General features: G+C 34.7%; 2 protein-coding genes across 2 annotated transcripts; one reads left to right on the top strand and one right to left on the bottom strand.

Moving 5' to 3' along the window:
- LOC18609607 (myosin heavy chain, embryonic smooth muscle isoform) lies at window positions 454-4,448 on the top strand. Its single transcript, XM_018116211.1, has 5 exons — window positions 454-2,219; window positions 2,328-2,404; window positions 2,583-2,694; window positions 2,870-2,986; window positions 3,937-4,448. The coding sequence occupies exons 1-5, from the start codon at window positions 813-815 to the stop codon at window positions 4,297-4,299; spliced, it is 2,076 nt and encodes a 691-aa protein (XP_017971700.1). The 5' UTR covers window positions 454-812; the 3' UTR covers window positions 4,300-4,448.
- On the bottom strand, window positions 6,417-10,530 carry LOC18609606 (cytochrome P450 71B35). Its single transcript, XM_007044797.2, has 3 exons — window positions 10,520-10,530; window positions 9,859-10,264; window positions 6,417-7,076 (listed from the first exon to the last, which is right to left on the bottom strand). The coding sequence occupies exons 1-3, from the start codon at window positions 10,528-10,530 to the stop codon at window positions 6,435-6,437; spliced, it is 1,059 nt and encodes a 352-aa protein (XP_007044859.2). The 3' UTR covers window positions 6,417-6,434.

Raw genomic sequence — 16,384 nt, 5'->3', positions numbered from 1 at the left:
TTATTCTAAATTCAAAAAACTTATTGTAAAGGAAATCATCATTCATGCACATATAAATCTAGTTCGAATAAAAGAAATTTAAAATTATTTGAGAAATAAGAATAATAAAATTTTTATTTTCTATGAAATATAATTTAAAAATTTATAATGCACTTTGATATTTATTTTTAAATTTAAAGGAATAATATTTTATTTCAAATCATTATTTTTCCCTCAAATTAAAGAAACTCCAAAAGCCCAATTAGTATTTTATTATTTTTCCCTAATCAATCTCCCTCCGTTAAATACGAATACCAGAAGGCCGCTACCCTACGTGGCAACTTCTCAAGGCCCATTTGTTGAAGGCCCACCGCCTCACGAATTTACCAAACCATGTGTTACATTATCCTTTAAATTTTAAAATTTTAATATTGTTTTCTTCGTGAAGTAAAAATAATTTTCAAGAAAAAGGGAAAATAACCCAAAACCGAAGAGACTTGAGGAAGACTGGTTGGTAGGTGGCTAATCGTATTGTTGTTTTTCAGCGTCTGCATCTTCGTCTGCTTTAGGTAACGACGCGCCAGTAGCCTTCGCTGAATGTCCCAAAACTCTTTATACCTCTTATCCTAAGCAAATTCTAATTATACCTTAATCTGAATTAATCTTCACTTTTTCCACTTTAATTTCCTTCTTTTTCCTCCTTTCCCCTAACTTTAGTCGGTTACTCCCCGTTATCTTCCTTCTCTTTTTACAATTCTAGGGTTCCCATCGTTTAAAAAAAATGCGAGATTCTTTTACTGATCTATTATAGCAAAATCGAACGTCGTTTTAAAATGTCGACTGCGGCCGACGAGGAAGCCGATGCGGTGCTCAGCGACGTGGAATCCGATGAACCGATACCGATTGTCATAAAAGAGCCGTCTCGAGATGACGTGTCGGTCGAGAAATTCCGTGAAATTCTCGCGGAGCTCGAGCGCGAGAAACAAGCACGAGAAGCGACGGAGAATTCGAAATCCGAACTACAAGTCTCGTTTAATCGATTAAAAGCTCTGGCACACGAGGCGATTAGAAAGCGAGATGAGTGCGCGAGACAACGAGACGAAGCTCTCCGCGAGAAAGAAGAAGCTTTGAGATCGAACGAGAACGTATTGGCGCAATTAGCGGAAGCTAATAAGATCAAAGACGATGTTACGAAACAGAGAGAAGATTTGGCGAAGCAATTAGAGGAAGCGACCAAGGGAAAAGATGGATTGCGATCGGAGATCGAGACTTCTGCTCATATGCTTGTTTCTGGTATCGAAAAAATATCTGGAAAAGTCAGTAATTTTAAGAATTTCGCTGCCGGAGGATTGCCGCGATCACAAAAGTACACTGGATTGCCCTCCGTTGCTTATGGAGTAATCAAAAGAACAAATGAGATCGTTGAGGAGCTTGTTAAACAGATGGAAACCACAGCGAAATCTAGGAATGAAGCGAGAGAGCAGATGGAACAACGGAATTACGAGATTGCCATTGAAGTTTCTCAGCTTGAAGCTACAATAAGTGGATTACGAGAAGAGGTTGCAAAAAAAAGTAATTTAATTGAAAATTTGGAGAAGAATATAGCTGAAAAGGATGGGAAGTTCGTGGAGATCGAAAAGGAGATGTCGGAGAAGATTAACTGGGCGGAGAATGAGTCAATGGAGTTGAGGAACTTGGCTAGTGAATATGATGATAAATTAAAAAGTTTGGAGTCGAAGATGGAGTTACAGAGGCCGTTACTGGTTGATCAGTTGAATTTCGTGTCGAAAATTCATGAAAGTATTTATGATGCTATTAAGATTGTTGATGCTGATAATATGGATCAGTCAGACGTGTCAGAATCCTTTTTTCTTCCACAAGAGACGGATTTGGAGGAAAATATACGTGCATGTTTGGCAGGGATGGAATCTATCTATGAGTTAACGAGAATTCTTGTTGGGAAAACAAAGGATTTAGTGGAGGAGAAGAATCATGAAGTGAAGAGTTTAAATGAAACAGTTGGTCGATTGATTAAGGAGAAAGAACATATTGGCTCTTTGCTTAGGAGTGCATTGTCCAAGAGGATGACATCCGAAAATAAATCCAAAACGAATGAGTTGTTTCAAACTGCAGAGAATGGTTTGAGAGAGGCTGGAATTGACTTCAAATTTAGTAAACTTATTGGGGATGGACATAAAGCTGAAGCTCAGGACACAGAGCAGGATGAAATATACACTTTGGTTAGTTTTCCTGTTGTCATTGATTTGTCCCAAGTGCTCTTTAAGTTTGCATAGTGTTCCAAGGCCTAAATTTCCTTGTTGAGATTTTAATTAATGTAACTTGTACAGGCTGGTGCTTTGGAGAATATTGTCAAAACGTCACAGCTTGAGATCATTGAATTGCAGCATTCCGTGGAGGAACTAAGGTACTTGTTCTTTCAAGCTCATAAAATTGCACAAAACCATGATGTTTAACATGCTGCCTTTATATCAAAGTCTGATTCAAGGAAATATGGAGTGGGATAGGTTAAGTTTATATTCAGAGTGATTCTGCATGAACTGACCATATGCCATTCTTTTCTGCATATCTTTTTATGTATTAAGGGCAGAATCGAGTGTACTTAAAGAACATGTGGAGGCTCAAGCCAAGGAGATCAACCAGAGGATGCGTCGTATAGAGGAGCTTGAAGAGAAGGAGAGAGTAGCGAATGAAAGTGTAAGTTAACATTTCTTTTGTTGACAGTCAACTGACTTAATGTTAGTTCCCTTCTTTTTTTTCAGTGTGCAGTTTTTAATTCGTAGGTTTGATCATAAAGGTTAGAAGAAGTGACTAAGCTCTATTTATGCTTCGTTGTTTACATTTGGTGCTGACTTGACCTATTCTTATAAAGGTTGAAGGACTTATGATGGACATTGCTGCTGCCGAGGAAGAAATTTCTAGATGGAAATCTGCAGCGGAGCAGGAGGCTGCTGCAGGAAGAGCTGTTGAACAAGAGTTCTTAACGCAGGTATGTTTGCTAAGCTGCCACAGCATTCGTTAAAGGATATGTTATATATTATCGAAGGTGTTTCTGGTGGCAATTTTGAGTAACAATCATTTTGAAGTTTTGCCAGAGTGATATTTACAATTTAGTGGTAGAATCTGGGAGTTGTTTGAATCTTACTGCTTTGCAGATAGACAAGAACAAAAGCAATTAACATTAAATGCAGAAAAGAAAGAATGTGTTGCAATAGTTTTAGAACTATACAGTCTAATGTAGTGAAGTTGTGCATGTTTGGATTGTAAATTAGATTAAAAACAAATTTTTGCTTATGTTGGTTGTTATTTATATTGCCGGGGATGGGGGGTTGTTGAGCCAGTTGTTTACTAGACATACAGTCAGTCAAAATATGTTTGGATAACTTAAAGTAGTATGACATTTTCCATAGAGCAAAAGCAGGTGAAACTGACAGGGAATTCTAGAAAGAGAGGATTTTTGGTGGATGCTTTTTCTTGAGAAGTATTATTGACTCAACTGACCTGATGACTTGCTGCACTCAAGAAAATAGTTTATTTTATTGTAGAACAAAAGGCTATCATGAAACATGGATCTCAAGCATGTCCTTTGAAATTCAGGATAGAATTGGTGAAGAGATTTAGGATGTTGTGAATAATATTGGGGAGTAGTTACATAAATTAGCCATGTCCTTTTTTTTTTTAAATTACATCTAAAAATACGAGCAAAATTTTGAGAATTAGTGCAAGTGCTAGTTATGGGGTGGCTATACTTAAATAGTAGTTTTTTACCAGTTCAGGACTGCTGTTCAATATATCGTGCACATATATGGAAGTATGAAGTTATATTGATTATTTGACATTATGCTGTTTTGATATAATTAAGGCTTGTGCTCATGGTATTTTTCTGAGTTCTTTTTCTGATCTTACGCCTAATAATTATGGTTTAATATATATTCGCAGCTGTCAGCAGTTAAGCAGGAGCTTGAAGAAGCAAAGCAAGCCATGTTGGAATCAGAGAAGAAGCTAAAATTCAAAGAAGAGACTGCTGCTGCTGCCATGGGAGCAAGAGATGCAGCTGAGAAATCATTGAGGCTGGCTGATATGAGGGCATCTAGGCTGAGGGATAGAGTAGAGGAGCTTAGCCGTCAGCTGGAAGAGTTTGAAACACGGGAAGACTCAAGGGGACGAAATGGGTCCAGATATGTTTGTTGGCCGTGGCAGTGGCTTGGGCTGGATTTTGTAGGGTTTCGTAAACCTGAGATGCAACAACAGAGTTCAAATGAAATGGAGCTTTCTGAACCGCTCTCTGAACCACTTCTCTGATTATAAATTTTTTTACTCTTGTTCTGTGTATTTATTGCAAACTTTCAAGTTCAATATATAAGATCCAAGAAAAGTCAGTTCACAGCAACTTCATTCTTCAAAGCCCCTTCATTTGCAGTAATTTTGATATGGCAATTATTTTCTGTTGAGTTGAATCTTTCTTGTTAATGCTTCCATGGTGACCAATCTTTATGATCAAACTCATCCATTTTGTCAGTCTCTTGGTTTCCTTTTCAAATCTTTTTCGTTCTTATTGTAGTTGACGGGTTTTCTCCTTTGTTTTTGCCCCATCCTTCGCTCTGTCTTTAATTTCAGGGCCTTTGTCATCTATGGAATGTCAGAGTGGGAAGAGAAATTCTTGCAGTTCATTTCTAACCATTTAAGCAGGTCAGTAAGAGCAACTGATTAACTCAGTCTTGATAGCTGTTGTTTCATGTGGCCAGTAGAAAAGTGGAATGGAATTGTCTCATGACAAGGGGAGAGCATTCATGAATTCTCAAATCAAGCAAAGAATTTTAGTTGATGCATGTGGCACAATGGAGTTCGTATATTCTTGGGGTTCTTGCAGCTGAAGTGAATATGTTAGTCGCTGATTTATTTGTAATTTGTCTTATGATCATATATGCTGTCAAGGTGATGCAGCTCATACTGTTTCTCAGGTGTGTGTATAAACTTAAAGGGAATTCTCTTTCTGTGTTTCTATCCATGCGTCCTCCAGTGGTGTCAATTGGTGATTCTGTAAGTAGATCATCGTTCAACATATAATTGGTTTTATTTTGGTGCAGTCAATCTTTCTCGTGAATGCTTCTTATGTTGCTTAATGATTGTGTTATCTAATATTTCTGCCTTACGATGGTACTCATAATATCTACTCATTCTGTTTGCTGGCTGTCTACGTCATCCAGTGTAGATTTAATCTCCTTTACGAAAAAATTGAACAGTTGCCTTGGTAAAAAGTATAAAGTATGTCCCTTAGTTCAGTTCATTTGAGTTTCCTATGGCAGCAGCACCCATTCATGGGTTGCTCTGTTTCCTCAGGTGAGACAAAATCAAAGCGTAGGGTTCTTTATACCAGAAACATCATATTCAACAGGGACAAGATCATCTCAGACAAAACAAGTAGGGCAGTTGATGTGAATTTAGCGAATTATAAGAAATTATAGATGGATAGAAATTTTCTGACAACCCCGGCACCTATGCTGTGTTGTACAAGGTGGAATGCAGTTTTTTTGGAGACTAGTTCTTGGTCACCTGCGTTTTCACCCGGTATCTAGTGTTATTTAGAACAAAAAACAATGAACTTAAACTTACAAAGTTATGCAAGAGAATTGCAAAAGCAAGATCCACTGTAGTTATTTCCGTGTTTAAAATCAATGGGGGTATTGCGTTAGACCATTTGAGAAGGAACTCTTGTGGGTTCTTCCACTTAGTGCTGCTCATATTTTGTTGAATGTCTTGATCGGATTGCGATTCGTTTAAGTGAGACATTACTACTCTCGAGCTATTGAAGCAAGTCAAAATCTTACCTTTGGCAACACGAGGACTTTGGGGCTTTCTACATTGGGCTGGTAATGCAGCAACGCCTGCTCCGGCCAAGACAGTATTCTGGACTCAATTCAATTTGTTACTAATTGATTCGAGTTTAACAACAGGTGGGCTTTAAATAATTATTTTATACAATCTGAGTAATTTCACTAGTAACTTAACAGGCTTATAACTCCATTGCTGATGCCTTGAAATAAACACTTGGTTAGAAATACACTGTTCTACCGTTTCAGTTTTGATGAAAATTATTCTCCGTCAACAAACGTATTCTGTGGTAACTGATTGCAGGTCATTTATAGTTTCAAATTTTGTAAACCAGTTGATTCTTAAGATGTTGGAGCTGAATTCAGGTTTTCCTGAATATTTGCTTCACGGTTTAACCCCGCTCAAGCGTTTCAAACAAACATATGTTAGTGGGGGAAAGCTCATGTAATTCAAGGCTAATCTAATAAAGCTAATTATTCGGTCATGCCTTGTTATTTCCAACATATTCGACTAATATTTATTGTATTTTTGCTCAAATTTAATCCAAGAAATTCCATGACTGAAATCTGATGAAGAGCAGACTTTTAAAGTGGATAATCTATCGTTCACTTCATATGATCTTCCAGAGATCGCGGCACCCTGTCAACTGGCACAAGGTGGAGGGCGGTTTTCTTAGAGATAGTAAGACTTGGACCAGCTGCCTCTTCCATGTCAATGTCCTTCCCCTTCATTCCGAAGGGCAGTTTCCAATCAAAACAATGCAAGAGATTCCCTAGGGCAAGCTCCACTGTCCTTGTTGCCAAATACATCCCAGGACAGCTTCTTCGACCCCCACCAAATGGCAAAAACTCACAATGTTGTCCTTTAAAATCAATGGAGCTATCACTAAACCTCTCGGGGAAGAACTCTTCTGCGTTCTTCCAGTACCTTGGGTCTCGACTGATTGCCCATACATTAATTTGTATCAGCGTTTTGGGAAGAATATCGTAACCGTTGATTCTGAAGTGAGACATGGTTTCTCTCGGAAGTAACAGGGCTGCTGGAGGGTGCAATCTCAGAGTTTCTTTCACCACCATCTTGAGGTATTGAAGCCGAACAATTTCATCTTCGGTAACTATGCCATTTTTACCAGCAAAAGTTCTAACTTCATCTTGTGCTTTCTTCACCACTCTCGGGTTCCTAGCAAGCTCCGCCATTGCCCAATTGACAGTGGCCGCACTTGTGTCTGCTCCAGCTAAAAATAAATCCTGATACACAACACACAAGAATCGTAGGTAAGTGTATGAGAAATTGGTTGTTCTCTTTTTATGATAACAGGTGAATCGGATAAGAAACACAATTACTAAATTGTTCGATAAATATTGTCATTGATATCTCGCTTGAAAAATAAAAAATAAAATTTTATAAAAACACATTTAATTCAAAATAAAAATATAAGAGTTACATTAAATATATATATAATAAAAAATAAAATTTTATTTAAGTTTTTTAAAATAATTTAAGAACTTTTTTTAAGTATTTTGTTAATAAAAGAACACATTGTCAAACAAATGAGTACTTATGCAAAATCTAGTGCTGCTTAAGATTGAATTGGTGAAGAATTTTTTTCAATGGGACTATAATCCTGTAATTGTACCAGGGCAATGGTGATGAACTTGAGTTAAGGATTATTGGGATTAATACGTATGTATACCCATCAGTGAGGTCCCTTTTAAGACTCATCACGGATGTCTGGGTCTCAGATTTGTGTTTTTTTATTTTAATTTTGAGTGTACTTTTACGGGACAGGGTAGACCTAGCAACGCAAGGGTTAAGGATGTTTATCTGGGTTAAAGCTTCTTCACCCTCTTCCTATAACTTTCTACCCTTTAATACAAATACCTACTGTTCAAAAAAAATTGTACTAAGGAAATATTATTCCTTTCATTAATAAAATTTTTTAATTGCTTTGGATAGATTAAAAGACGATCAAAAGATCTATCTAATTCTTGTATTTTTTAATTTTATTCAATTTAGTTCATATATTCAAAATTGATATAATTTAATCTCTTAATTTTGAGAATTACATCCATTTAGTTCCTTCTCCGAACGGTATCCAATTTTACCTTTAAAAGATGACATCATCATTGACGTTAGCGTTGACATGTCATATTTTAATGACTTGACACGCCACGTGACACTGAGAGATGACGTGGTAATATCATGTGGCAATATATAATGACATGGCAGTGACATGTTAGCATGTCACTGCCACGTGATAGTTCAAAAAAATTTCAAAAAAAAATTCCTACTATATCATTGGGACTAAATTGAACAAAAATATATAATACATAGACTAAATTGAACAAAATCGAGATGTAGAAGGATTAAATTAAAAAAAATTTAAAAATACAAATCTTTAAATAGATTATTGATATGCTTATTAATAAGTCAAATATTTAAGTGTAAAAGATTTATGGTGTTAAAAAAAATATATAAATATTTTCTTGATTATTTGATTCTAAATATGTAAATTAATTTATTTTTTTTACAAAAATTAAGTTTGAATTCTCCTTTTATAAAAGAAATTTTGAAAAAATTTCATACATGAAGTCAAATTTAGATTAATAACTTGTATTACGTTAAAATAAAATAATATAAAATAATTAAATAAATTCTTTTTTTTCTATTTATGATAATATAAAATTTTGAAATTTATTTAATTTAGTTTTTAACTTGAATTAAAAGTCAAATTAGCAAAATATACTGATTTAGTTTTTCTAAAAAAAATAAAGAATGGAGATATGGAGTTAGTGATGATTATAAAAATAATTCTTCATTTTGACTTGCTTAATTTTAACATGATAAACCTCTTATTACAACCATAGAATCTGAACTCCACCATTTCATTTTTTATTTATTTTTTATATTTTTATTTTGTTTAATATTTCAAGTTATATTTTTTAAGTTGAAATTTATTAGATTAAAGACTGTATTTATAGCTGATAAAGTTAAATATAACTGTAAATATTTATACCATTTTATTTTATTAATGAATTTTTTGTAAATCTAAATTAATAATTTAAATTTAAATTTAGCAGAATTTGATTGTAGTATTTGAATTTAAATAAAATCGTTTTATAATAAATTTTGAGTAAATTTAAATAAAATGTAAATTGTGTAAGAGTTGAATAATTTCAAAAGAATGTGTATTTATAAATTGTCAAAGTTGTAACTAAATCAACATGTTTTGTTAATTTGACTAAATTTAAATAAAAGTAAATTGGACAAAAATTGAATAATTTTCAAAGAATGTGTATTTGTAAATCGTGAAACTTATAACTAAATCAACATAGTTAGTTATTTTATATTATTTTATTTTAACGTAATGCAAGTTATTCATCTAAATTTGATTTTAGGCATAAAATTTTTTCAAAATTTTTTATTGAAGCAGAATTCAAGCTTAATTTTTGTAAAAAAGATAAATTAATTTACATATTTAAGAATCAAATAATTAAGTAAAAATATATATATTTTAACACCATAAATATTTTACACTTAAATATTTGACTTATTAATAAGTATATTAATAATCTATTTAAAGATTTATATTTTTTAATTTAGTCTCTCAACATTTCAATTTTGTTCAATTTAGTCTCTATTCTTTATATATTTATTCAATTTAATCCTTTTGACGTGACAAAATTTTTTAAAAAAATTATTTTTTTGATATACCATGTGGCATTGTCACGTCATCAAAATGGGACATGTCATTATCAACATCATCTTTGATGTCATCGTTGACGTTATCTTTTAATGATAAAATTAGATGTCATTAAAAAGAAAGGCTAAATTGACATAATTTTTAAAATTAAAAAATTAAATTATTTTAATTTTAAATATATGGATTAAATTGAATAAAATTAAATAATATAGAAATTGGATAGATTTTTTTATCAGTACGAGACAATAACCATGAAAGCAACTAGGCCATGGATAGATCAAGTGATAATAAGCATGTCAACAACTAAGGCAAAGTTTGCAGCTTACCATGATGACTGCCTTGATGCCATCTTTTGTCAGAGGCCCTTCACCAAATTCAATTTTATGCACCTGTATTCTCAAAAGCACGCCAACAATGTCTTCGAACTCATCATGTCTTGGCCGCCCAGGGTTGAGATGGGCATCAATTACTTGTTCGAATAAACCATCCAACTTATGGAATACCCTCTCAAGCCTCCCGTGAAGACCGATGAGCCTATCAACGATCCAACCCACATATGGAAAGTACTCAGATGCAAAGAAACTTCCTAAAACAACCATGGCTTCACGAAGCATTTCTTCTAATCTGTCATTATCGTGGAAAGCACTTTTTTGAAAACTCGTACCAAAGGCCATCCTAAAAATTATACTGGCCGTTAGAGAAAACAACTTTTCGGTGAGATTAACAGTATTGCTAATTTGAAAGATTGACAGGATTTTTTTTTGGTTGGTTGGATCCGAATCAAAAGGGGGGGGGGGGGGGCTAGTGACAAAGTCGGCTAAAGGGAGAGAAGATTTTGAAAATTTCAAGTACTTACGTAACAAACTACATAACGAAATAAAAATGGAACAATAAGTAAATATAAAATATTTAATTATGATATATATGCTCATATGAAGAAATAACAAAATAAGGAAAAAAAATTAAAATTATAAGTGCATCACGTACTATGGTTGCATTGTTAAATGTCATGGCATATAGACATATTCTGTATGCGAGTATAAGCTCTGATGATGGGACTTTCTGACGGAGTTTACGAAAACGAGTTTCTTCAAAAAATCCTTTAGGTGAAAAAATACCTCCGAGTCCCGCCAATATGATGGGAGGGCTCAGAGAATATATTTAATAAAAAGCTTCAGCTCGTAGTTTGTTTGCATGCACAAAAAATATCATTTTTACTTGCCAACGACTACCCCGATGATGGGATCTACCTAGTAATTTGCGTAGGCAAGTTTTTTGGATACTTTCTTAGGTGAGAGAATATTCCTGGCTCCCATCAGTATGATGGGTGGATTCAAAAAGTACGCTCAATAAAAGGTTTTCGTTTGGCATTACTCAAATTTTTTGCCATGCATTTCATAATTGCATCACGTGTACATCAAACCAGTAAAACCGAATAAAACATTTTAACTTGTCAATAGAATAAAAGATGAATTAAATAAATCAACTTAAGGAAACATAAAAATAAAATTAATGGGATAGGATAATATATGATTATATGGTACCATTTGTGAAACGGGCGTCATAGGGGTGCTAATCTTTCCCTGTGCGTAACCATACTCCCGAACCCAACTCTAAATAAAATACGTAAACCAATTTGTTGTTCTTTAGAAAAACCCAAAATTAATTTAGGATTTCGTCGAACAGAATAAATTTATTAGGTGGCCAATCACACCTAGATAAGAAAAAGATTGGTGGCGGCTCCCTAAATTACCCCACGTCTAGCGGTCGGGTTCCTGGACAAGGCACGTTACGACAGCTTGACGACTCCACTGGGGATGAAAGAGAGTCGAGCCATAATTAATTATAGGTTATCATAAGCCCTCAATAATTTAGTGTTTCCTTTAAATTTGAATATNGTAAAAAAAGATTGGTGGCGACTCCCTAAATTACCCTACGTTTAGCGATCGGGTTCCCAAACCTGCACGTTACGATAGTTTGACGACTCCATTGGGGACTAAAGAGAGTCGAGCCATAATTAATCATAGGTTATCTTAAGCCTCAATTAATTTAGTGTTTCCTTTAAATTTGAATATTTGTTTTGTGCATTATGGTTTTATGCATTAATTGTTTTGTAATCATTATTTTATTAATTTTTTAAATTATGGGGAATTTAGGATAGAGAGATGTGAGATTGTCTGTCAAAAGTTGGTATGTTCCTTCACACACACGACACATGTTGCATTCATGCATAAGCTTTATACCCGAACTTTGTCCTGTATTAAGAGGGAGTTTAGTAGCTATGCTCTCTTGAGGTGATAACCTCCACATGGGCTAGTGAACACTCCCACTCATATTGAACCTAGTCCGTTCGAAGCTTGTAATGGACGAGAATTGGGGTGTCTTACTAGTTTGAGTGAATGACAGTGAGGAACAATTTGGGAACCTTTAGCCTCGTTTAAAACCAAACTTAGCATATCAAGTGTCGTAAGTACCCTTTCCCTAAGTAGAGCTTCACCTATGCGTCAAAGAGTATGACCTTGAATTTGGCACACATGAAAGAACTCCTTTTACACCCTCTGCTTTAAATTCTTCACCAAAAATAATAAGAATCGTGGAGTAGGTTACGTCCAACGACGTGATAAATACCCATGACAATAGTTATTGTTTTTATTTCTAATGCAAGTTAGTTCACAATACTGACTTGAATATTCTTTTTTTCTTTCTTTCATTTGTCATGCACCCATCTGCATCATTGCATATAGGGAAATATTGGCCATACAACAACTGTTGACTGAACGAATCTTGGTTACATCTATGGCATCGTTATTATAAATCAAGATCCTCACGACAATTATTGTTAGATGGCCAATATTTTTCATTCGCATCACATATGCATAATTTGTTTCATAAAAGCATATAAAAAAAAGCACAACAACTTAACTATTGTCATGATTAGTTCATAATTCTTTGAAAACAAATAAAAACTTGAGAATCTTCCCATTTTTCATCACATTCATGAAATAGAAATGCATCTAATTCATGTTTATGGTTTAAAAATAAGGATTCCAAGATAGCTCGACAACCTAAAATTGGTGACCAACGTGTTCATAATACTCATTGACGAGTAAGGATCATGGAAGAAAAGTAAAAGGATCGAATGTGTGAGACCTCGACCTCTATAGGCCCGTAACTAGGTGTAAACACGATAACACGGGCTATGGGTAATTTCGTCATTTCTTTAGTGAGCCCATAAAAGTAGGCTTTCAAACAATATTCAGGCCTAAGTAGGCCTAAGACATAAATGAATGATGAAAATAAGGGTAAAATGACAACGAAAATAAAAATAATGATGATTTCCAAGATAGGGGCAAAATGGTCATTTTTCATCTCGGGTCAAAATTTTTAAGTTTTCATAAACCCGACTATTTCTAGACTATTATGGACTTTGTCTCAGTGTCAAAGGAGTAAAAAGATTGCACAAAAGATTGGAGGAAGACAAAGCCAACTTGTTAAGGGCATTTTTGTAATTTAAGTGGAGTTGGATAAGCTTGAGCTATAAATATCATCTTCCAGCAGCTTCTTCTCATTTTTCCAGCAGCTTTTTCTTCTTCTTCTTCCTCCCATTTCACGTTTCTTTCACCCTCCTTGGAAGCTTGTTATGAAACCTCCATAACTTTTCTCAAGTTAGCTTCAATTTTCACGCTTTTGTGCACTTTTGCATATAACCTTTGTGCTCTTTCACTCTCTCACTTTAAAACCCTTGAAAAGTGTATTGATTGTAAATATATATGATATGTATTGATAGTAATATTGATTGTAAATACAACCGAGCATGTGCGCGATGTGGGGGAGCACATACCGGTGATGACGGGTGCAGGAGTGTGGATGATGATATTGCCTATATGCGATGTGGGGGATGCACACAGCGGTATTGGTTGTGCACAATGTGGGGGATGCACATGATGACTCCAGCTATGTGCACGATGTGGGGGTTGCACATGAGCTGGGTGAGGCGGTGGTGGTATTGGTGGTTATGTATGTATACATATATATGTATATATATATTTATGCAATAGAAAGTTCATGAATGTGAGATATGGTTGTAATGTATGTGAAATCTTGCATGTTGAACCTTGGAAATTACTAAGTATTTTCAAGTTGATTTTGTCATTTGCAGCAAAATGGCCTTTTCATGATACAATGAAAACTTTTTCTTGGCGTCCTGTTTCTATCTGTAATGAGAAACTCTCTGGTTTAGAGGGTTTACACTAGCCTGGTTCTCGCTACAGCGAGAAATTTGGTGAAGCCTCTTGTTGTAGCGAGAAACTTTTTGTCTTACTGATTACCTTGTTCGGTTACTGCCTTATTTTCCACTTCTTTAGCACCATAGTTGATCATGGACTTCTAACATCAAGGAATTAATTAATTAAGTTTGAAATGAGGGGGCGTTTAGTGAGAAACCCTTGGTCAGTTGAGAAACCCTCAGTCAGTTGATAATTTGAGTCAAATTTCGCTGCAGCGAAAATTCATTCTCGCTGCAGCTTCGTTTCACTTGACTTGCTTGAATGCTATTAAAGTTTTCACTCTTCAAATCTTTTGTTGTATATGGATCCTTTATCGTCAAGTGATTAACTCATTAAGTGTTTAATGAAGGGTTTTAATAAGAACTAAACTAAATTACATTGTTTTTGAAAATAAGTGCATCATGATTTCTTTAAACTTTCCTTATCATGTGCTCGTTCCCTTCCTTTGTTCACTCACTGGGTTTATACTCACCATTTTCAACTTTATATTTTCAGATCAAGAGGCAGCCGGTAACTAGGTTGAGGTGTCCTCGTAGATTCGTCTCCTTGGTAGGTATCTCGGCATTCAATAGCTGAACTTTCGCCCAAGTCTCTCCTCTGGAAGTCGAGTGTTCCTTTTGTTGTGTATAGACAAACCCGATGTAAATTATTAAGATGTATGTTTTAGACAATATATGTATATTTTGATTAGTAATGCCACTATTAGTTGGCAATGGTTAGCCTTATTTTGAATTGGAATTATGAAATGTGACTTTAGCAAATTTTTGATGGAATGATGAACAGGTCATATAAATAGGCTTGCTTGGGATTAATGGGCTACGTCCATTGTGCCCATGCATCGGTCATGGCTTGAAAATTGGGTTGTGACACATGCACTGTCATTGATCCTACAAGTGAGAAACTCTTCACTGTAGGGATGAGAAATAAGTGTTTTCCCTTAAACTAGATGAAAGTTATGCATTTGCATATAAGTGTTCTGTGTCAGATGAAGAACTATGGCATAAAAGATAGGGCCATATGAACTATAGTTCACTTAAGCTGATGGTTTCTAAGAAACTAGTTGAGGGCTTGCCTATGTTTTTGAATGTTGATAGAATATGTAAAATATGTCAACTTGGAAAGCAAAAATGTGTGCCATTTCCAAAGAACAGAAACTGGAATTCAACTCAAAAGCTGCAACTATTGCATACTAATCTTGGAGGTCCAATGAAAACTCCTTTTAATGGGAGTAAATATTATCTGCTACTTATTGATGATTTTACAAGGTTTAGTTGGGTGTTCTTTCTTAAGGTTAAATACGAAGTTTTGGTTGTTTTCGTGAAGTTTAAAGTGCAGGTGGAGAATCAGACAGATTTAATAATAAAGTAGTTATAAACAGACAATGGGATTGATTATACTTCAAGGGAATTTGAAGAATATCTAAGAAGGTTTGGTATTGCGCATCAGCTAACAGCCACTTATAGTCCACAGCAAAATGAGATTTCAGAGAGGAAGAACAGAACTTTAATAGAGATGGCCAGATGTCTGTTGTTTAAAAAAGGTTTACCAAAAAGTTTTTGGGCAGAGGTTGTTAACACAGCATACTATCTGCTCAATATAGCCAAAATTAAAGACTTAGCAAACAAAACTCCCTATGAAGCCTGGTACAACTCTAAACCCTTTATTTTACACTTAAAAGTCTTTGGTTGCATAGGTTATGCTAAAATACCTAATGCAAAAAGAGCTAAACTAGATGAAAAGTCATTTATTGCTATACATTTGGGATATAATGAAGTTTTTAAACGCTATAGATTACTGGATGTCAAAACAATGAAGGTTTTTGTTAGCATAAATGTGGTTTTTGATGAGAATAAGAGATGGAATTAGGATACAAACTTTGTTGAAAACACTGAGAGCAAAGAAATTATTCCATATCAATATTCTGAGTCTAAAGTTAGTGTAGATTCATATGAGAACGTTGATGAGCCCCCTGTGAGAGGTACAAAATCTTTGTAAGATATTGACTCTAGATGCTATGTTTTTGTTATAGAACCAAGTTCTTTTGTTGTAGCAGCTGTTGATGAAAAATAGAAACAGGCTATGGAAGTAGAAATGTCAATGGTAAGAAAGAATCAAACTTGGATTCTGGTTAAGAAACCAAACCAATAAAAGGTCATAGGTGTAACACCCCTCTTATAAAAAAAAATTGGAATGAAGACCAACATGGGCAGCTGCCCATGTAGTCAATTAAGGAGTCAAGCAAACATTTTTAGTCATGAATGATGGTAGAGGCTGGCAAGTAAGGAGTAAACGAGAGAGAAGAAGAAAAAGAAAAGAAAAGTTAAACAGGCATTGGAAGAAGGAAAAAGAGAGAAAAGACAAAAAAAAAAGAAGAAAAAATGATGAGGGGGCCGGTCAAGAGAAAGAAGAAAGAAATGAGAAGAAAGGGAAGAAAAAGAGTGGGTACCCAAGTGAGAGAAAGAAGAAAGGAAAAAAAAGAAGAGAAGGGAAGCGACATCTTGAAAGGGAAGAAAAAGAGAAAAAGAAAAGGAAGAAGAAAAAGAGAGGGGGAACAATGGTGCCGGAG

The sequence above is a fragment of the Theobroma cacao genome, chromosome 2, assembly GCF_000208745.1.
Source record: "Theobroma cacao cultivar B97-61/B2 chromosome 2, Criollo_cocoa_genome_V2, whole genome shotgun sequence".
NCBI lineage: Eukaryota > Viridiplantae > Streptophyta > Magnoliopsida > Malvales > Malvaceae > Theobroma > Theobroma cacao.
Note: the sequence above shows the minus strand (reverse complement) of the source record. Positions and strands in the feature narration are given on the sequence as shown.

Excerpts from the sequence above, each read along its gene's own strand:
- LOC18609606 (XM_007044797.2), bottom strand. Across the intron at positions 7,077-9,858 it reads GCATCAAGGCAGTCATCATG|GATTTATTTTTAGCTGGAGC; the intron begins GTAAGCTGCAAA and ends GTTGTGTATCAG.
- LOC18609607 (XM_018116211.1), top strand. The coding sequence starts at position 813 with ATGTCGACTGCGGCCGACGAGGAAGCCGATGCGGTGCTCAGCGACGTG. Across the intron at positions 2,220-2,327 it reads AGGATGAAATATACACTTTG|GCTGGTGCTTTGGAGAATAT; the intron begins GTTAGTTTTCCT and ends TAACTTGTACAG. Across the intron at positions 2,405-2,582 it reads CATTCCGTGGAGGAACTAAG|GGCAGAATCGAGTGTACTTA; the intron begins GTACTTGTTCTT and ends TTATGTATTAAG.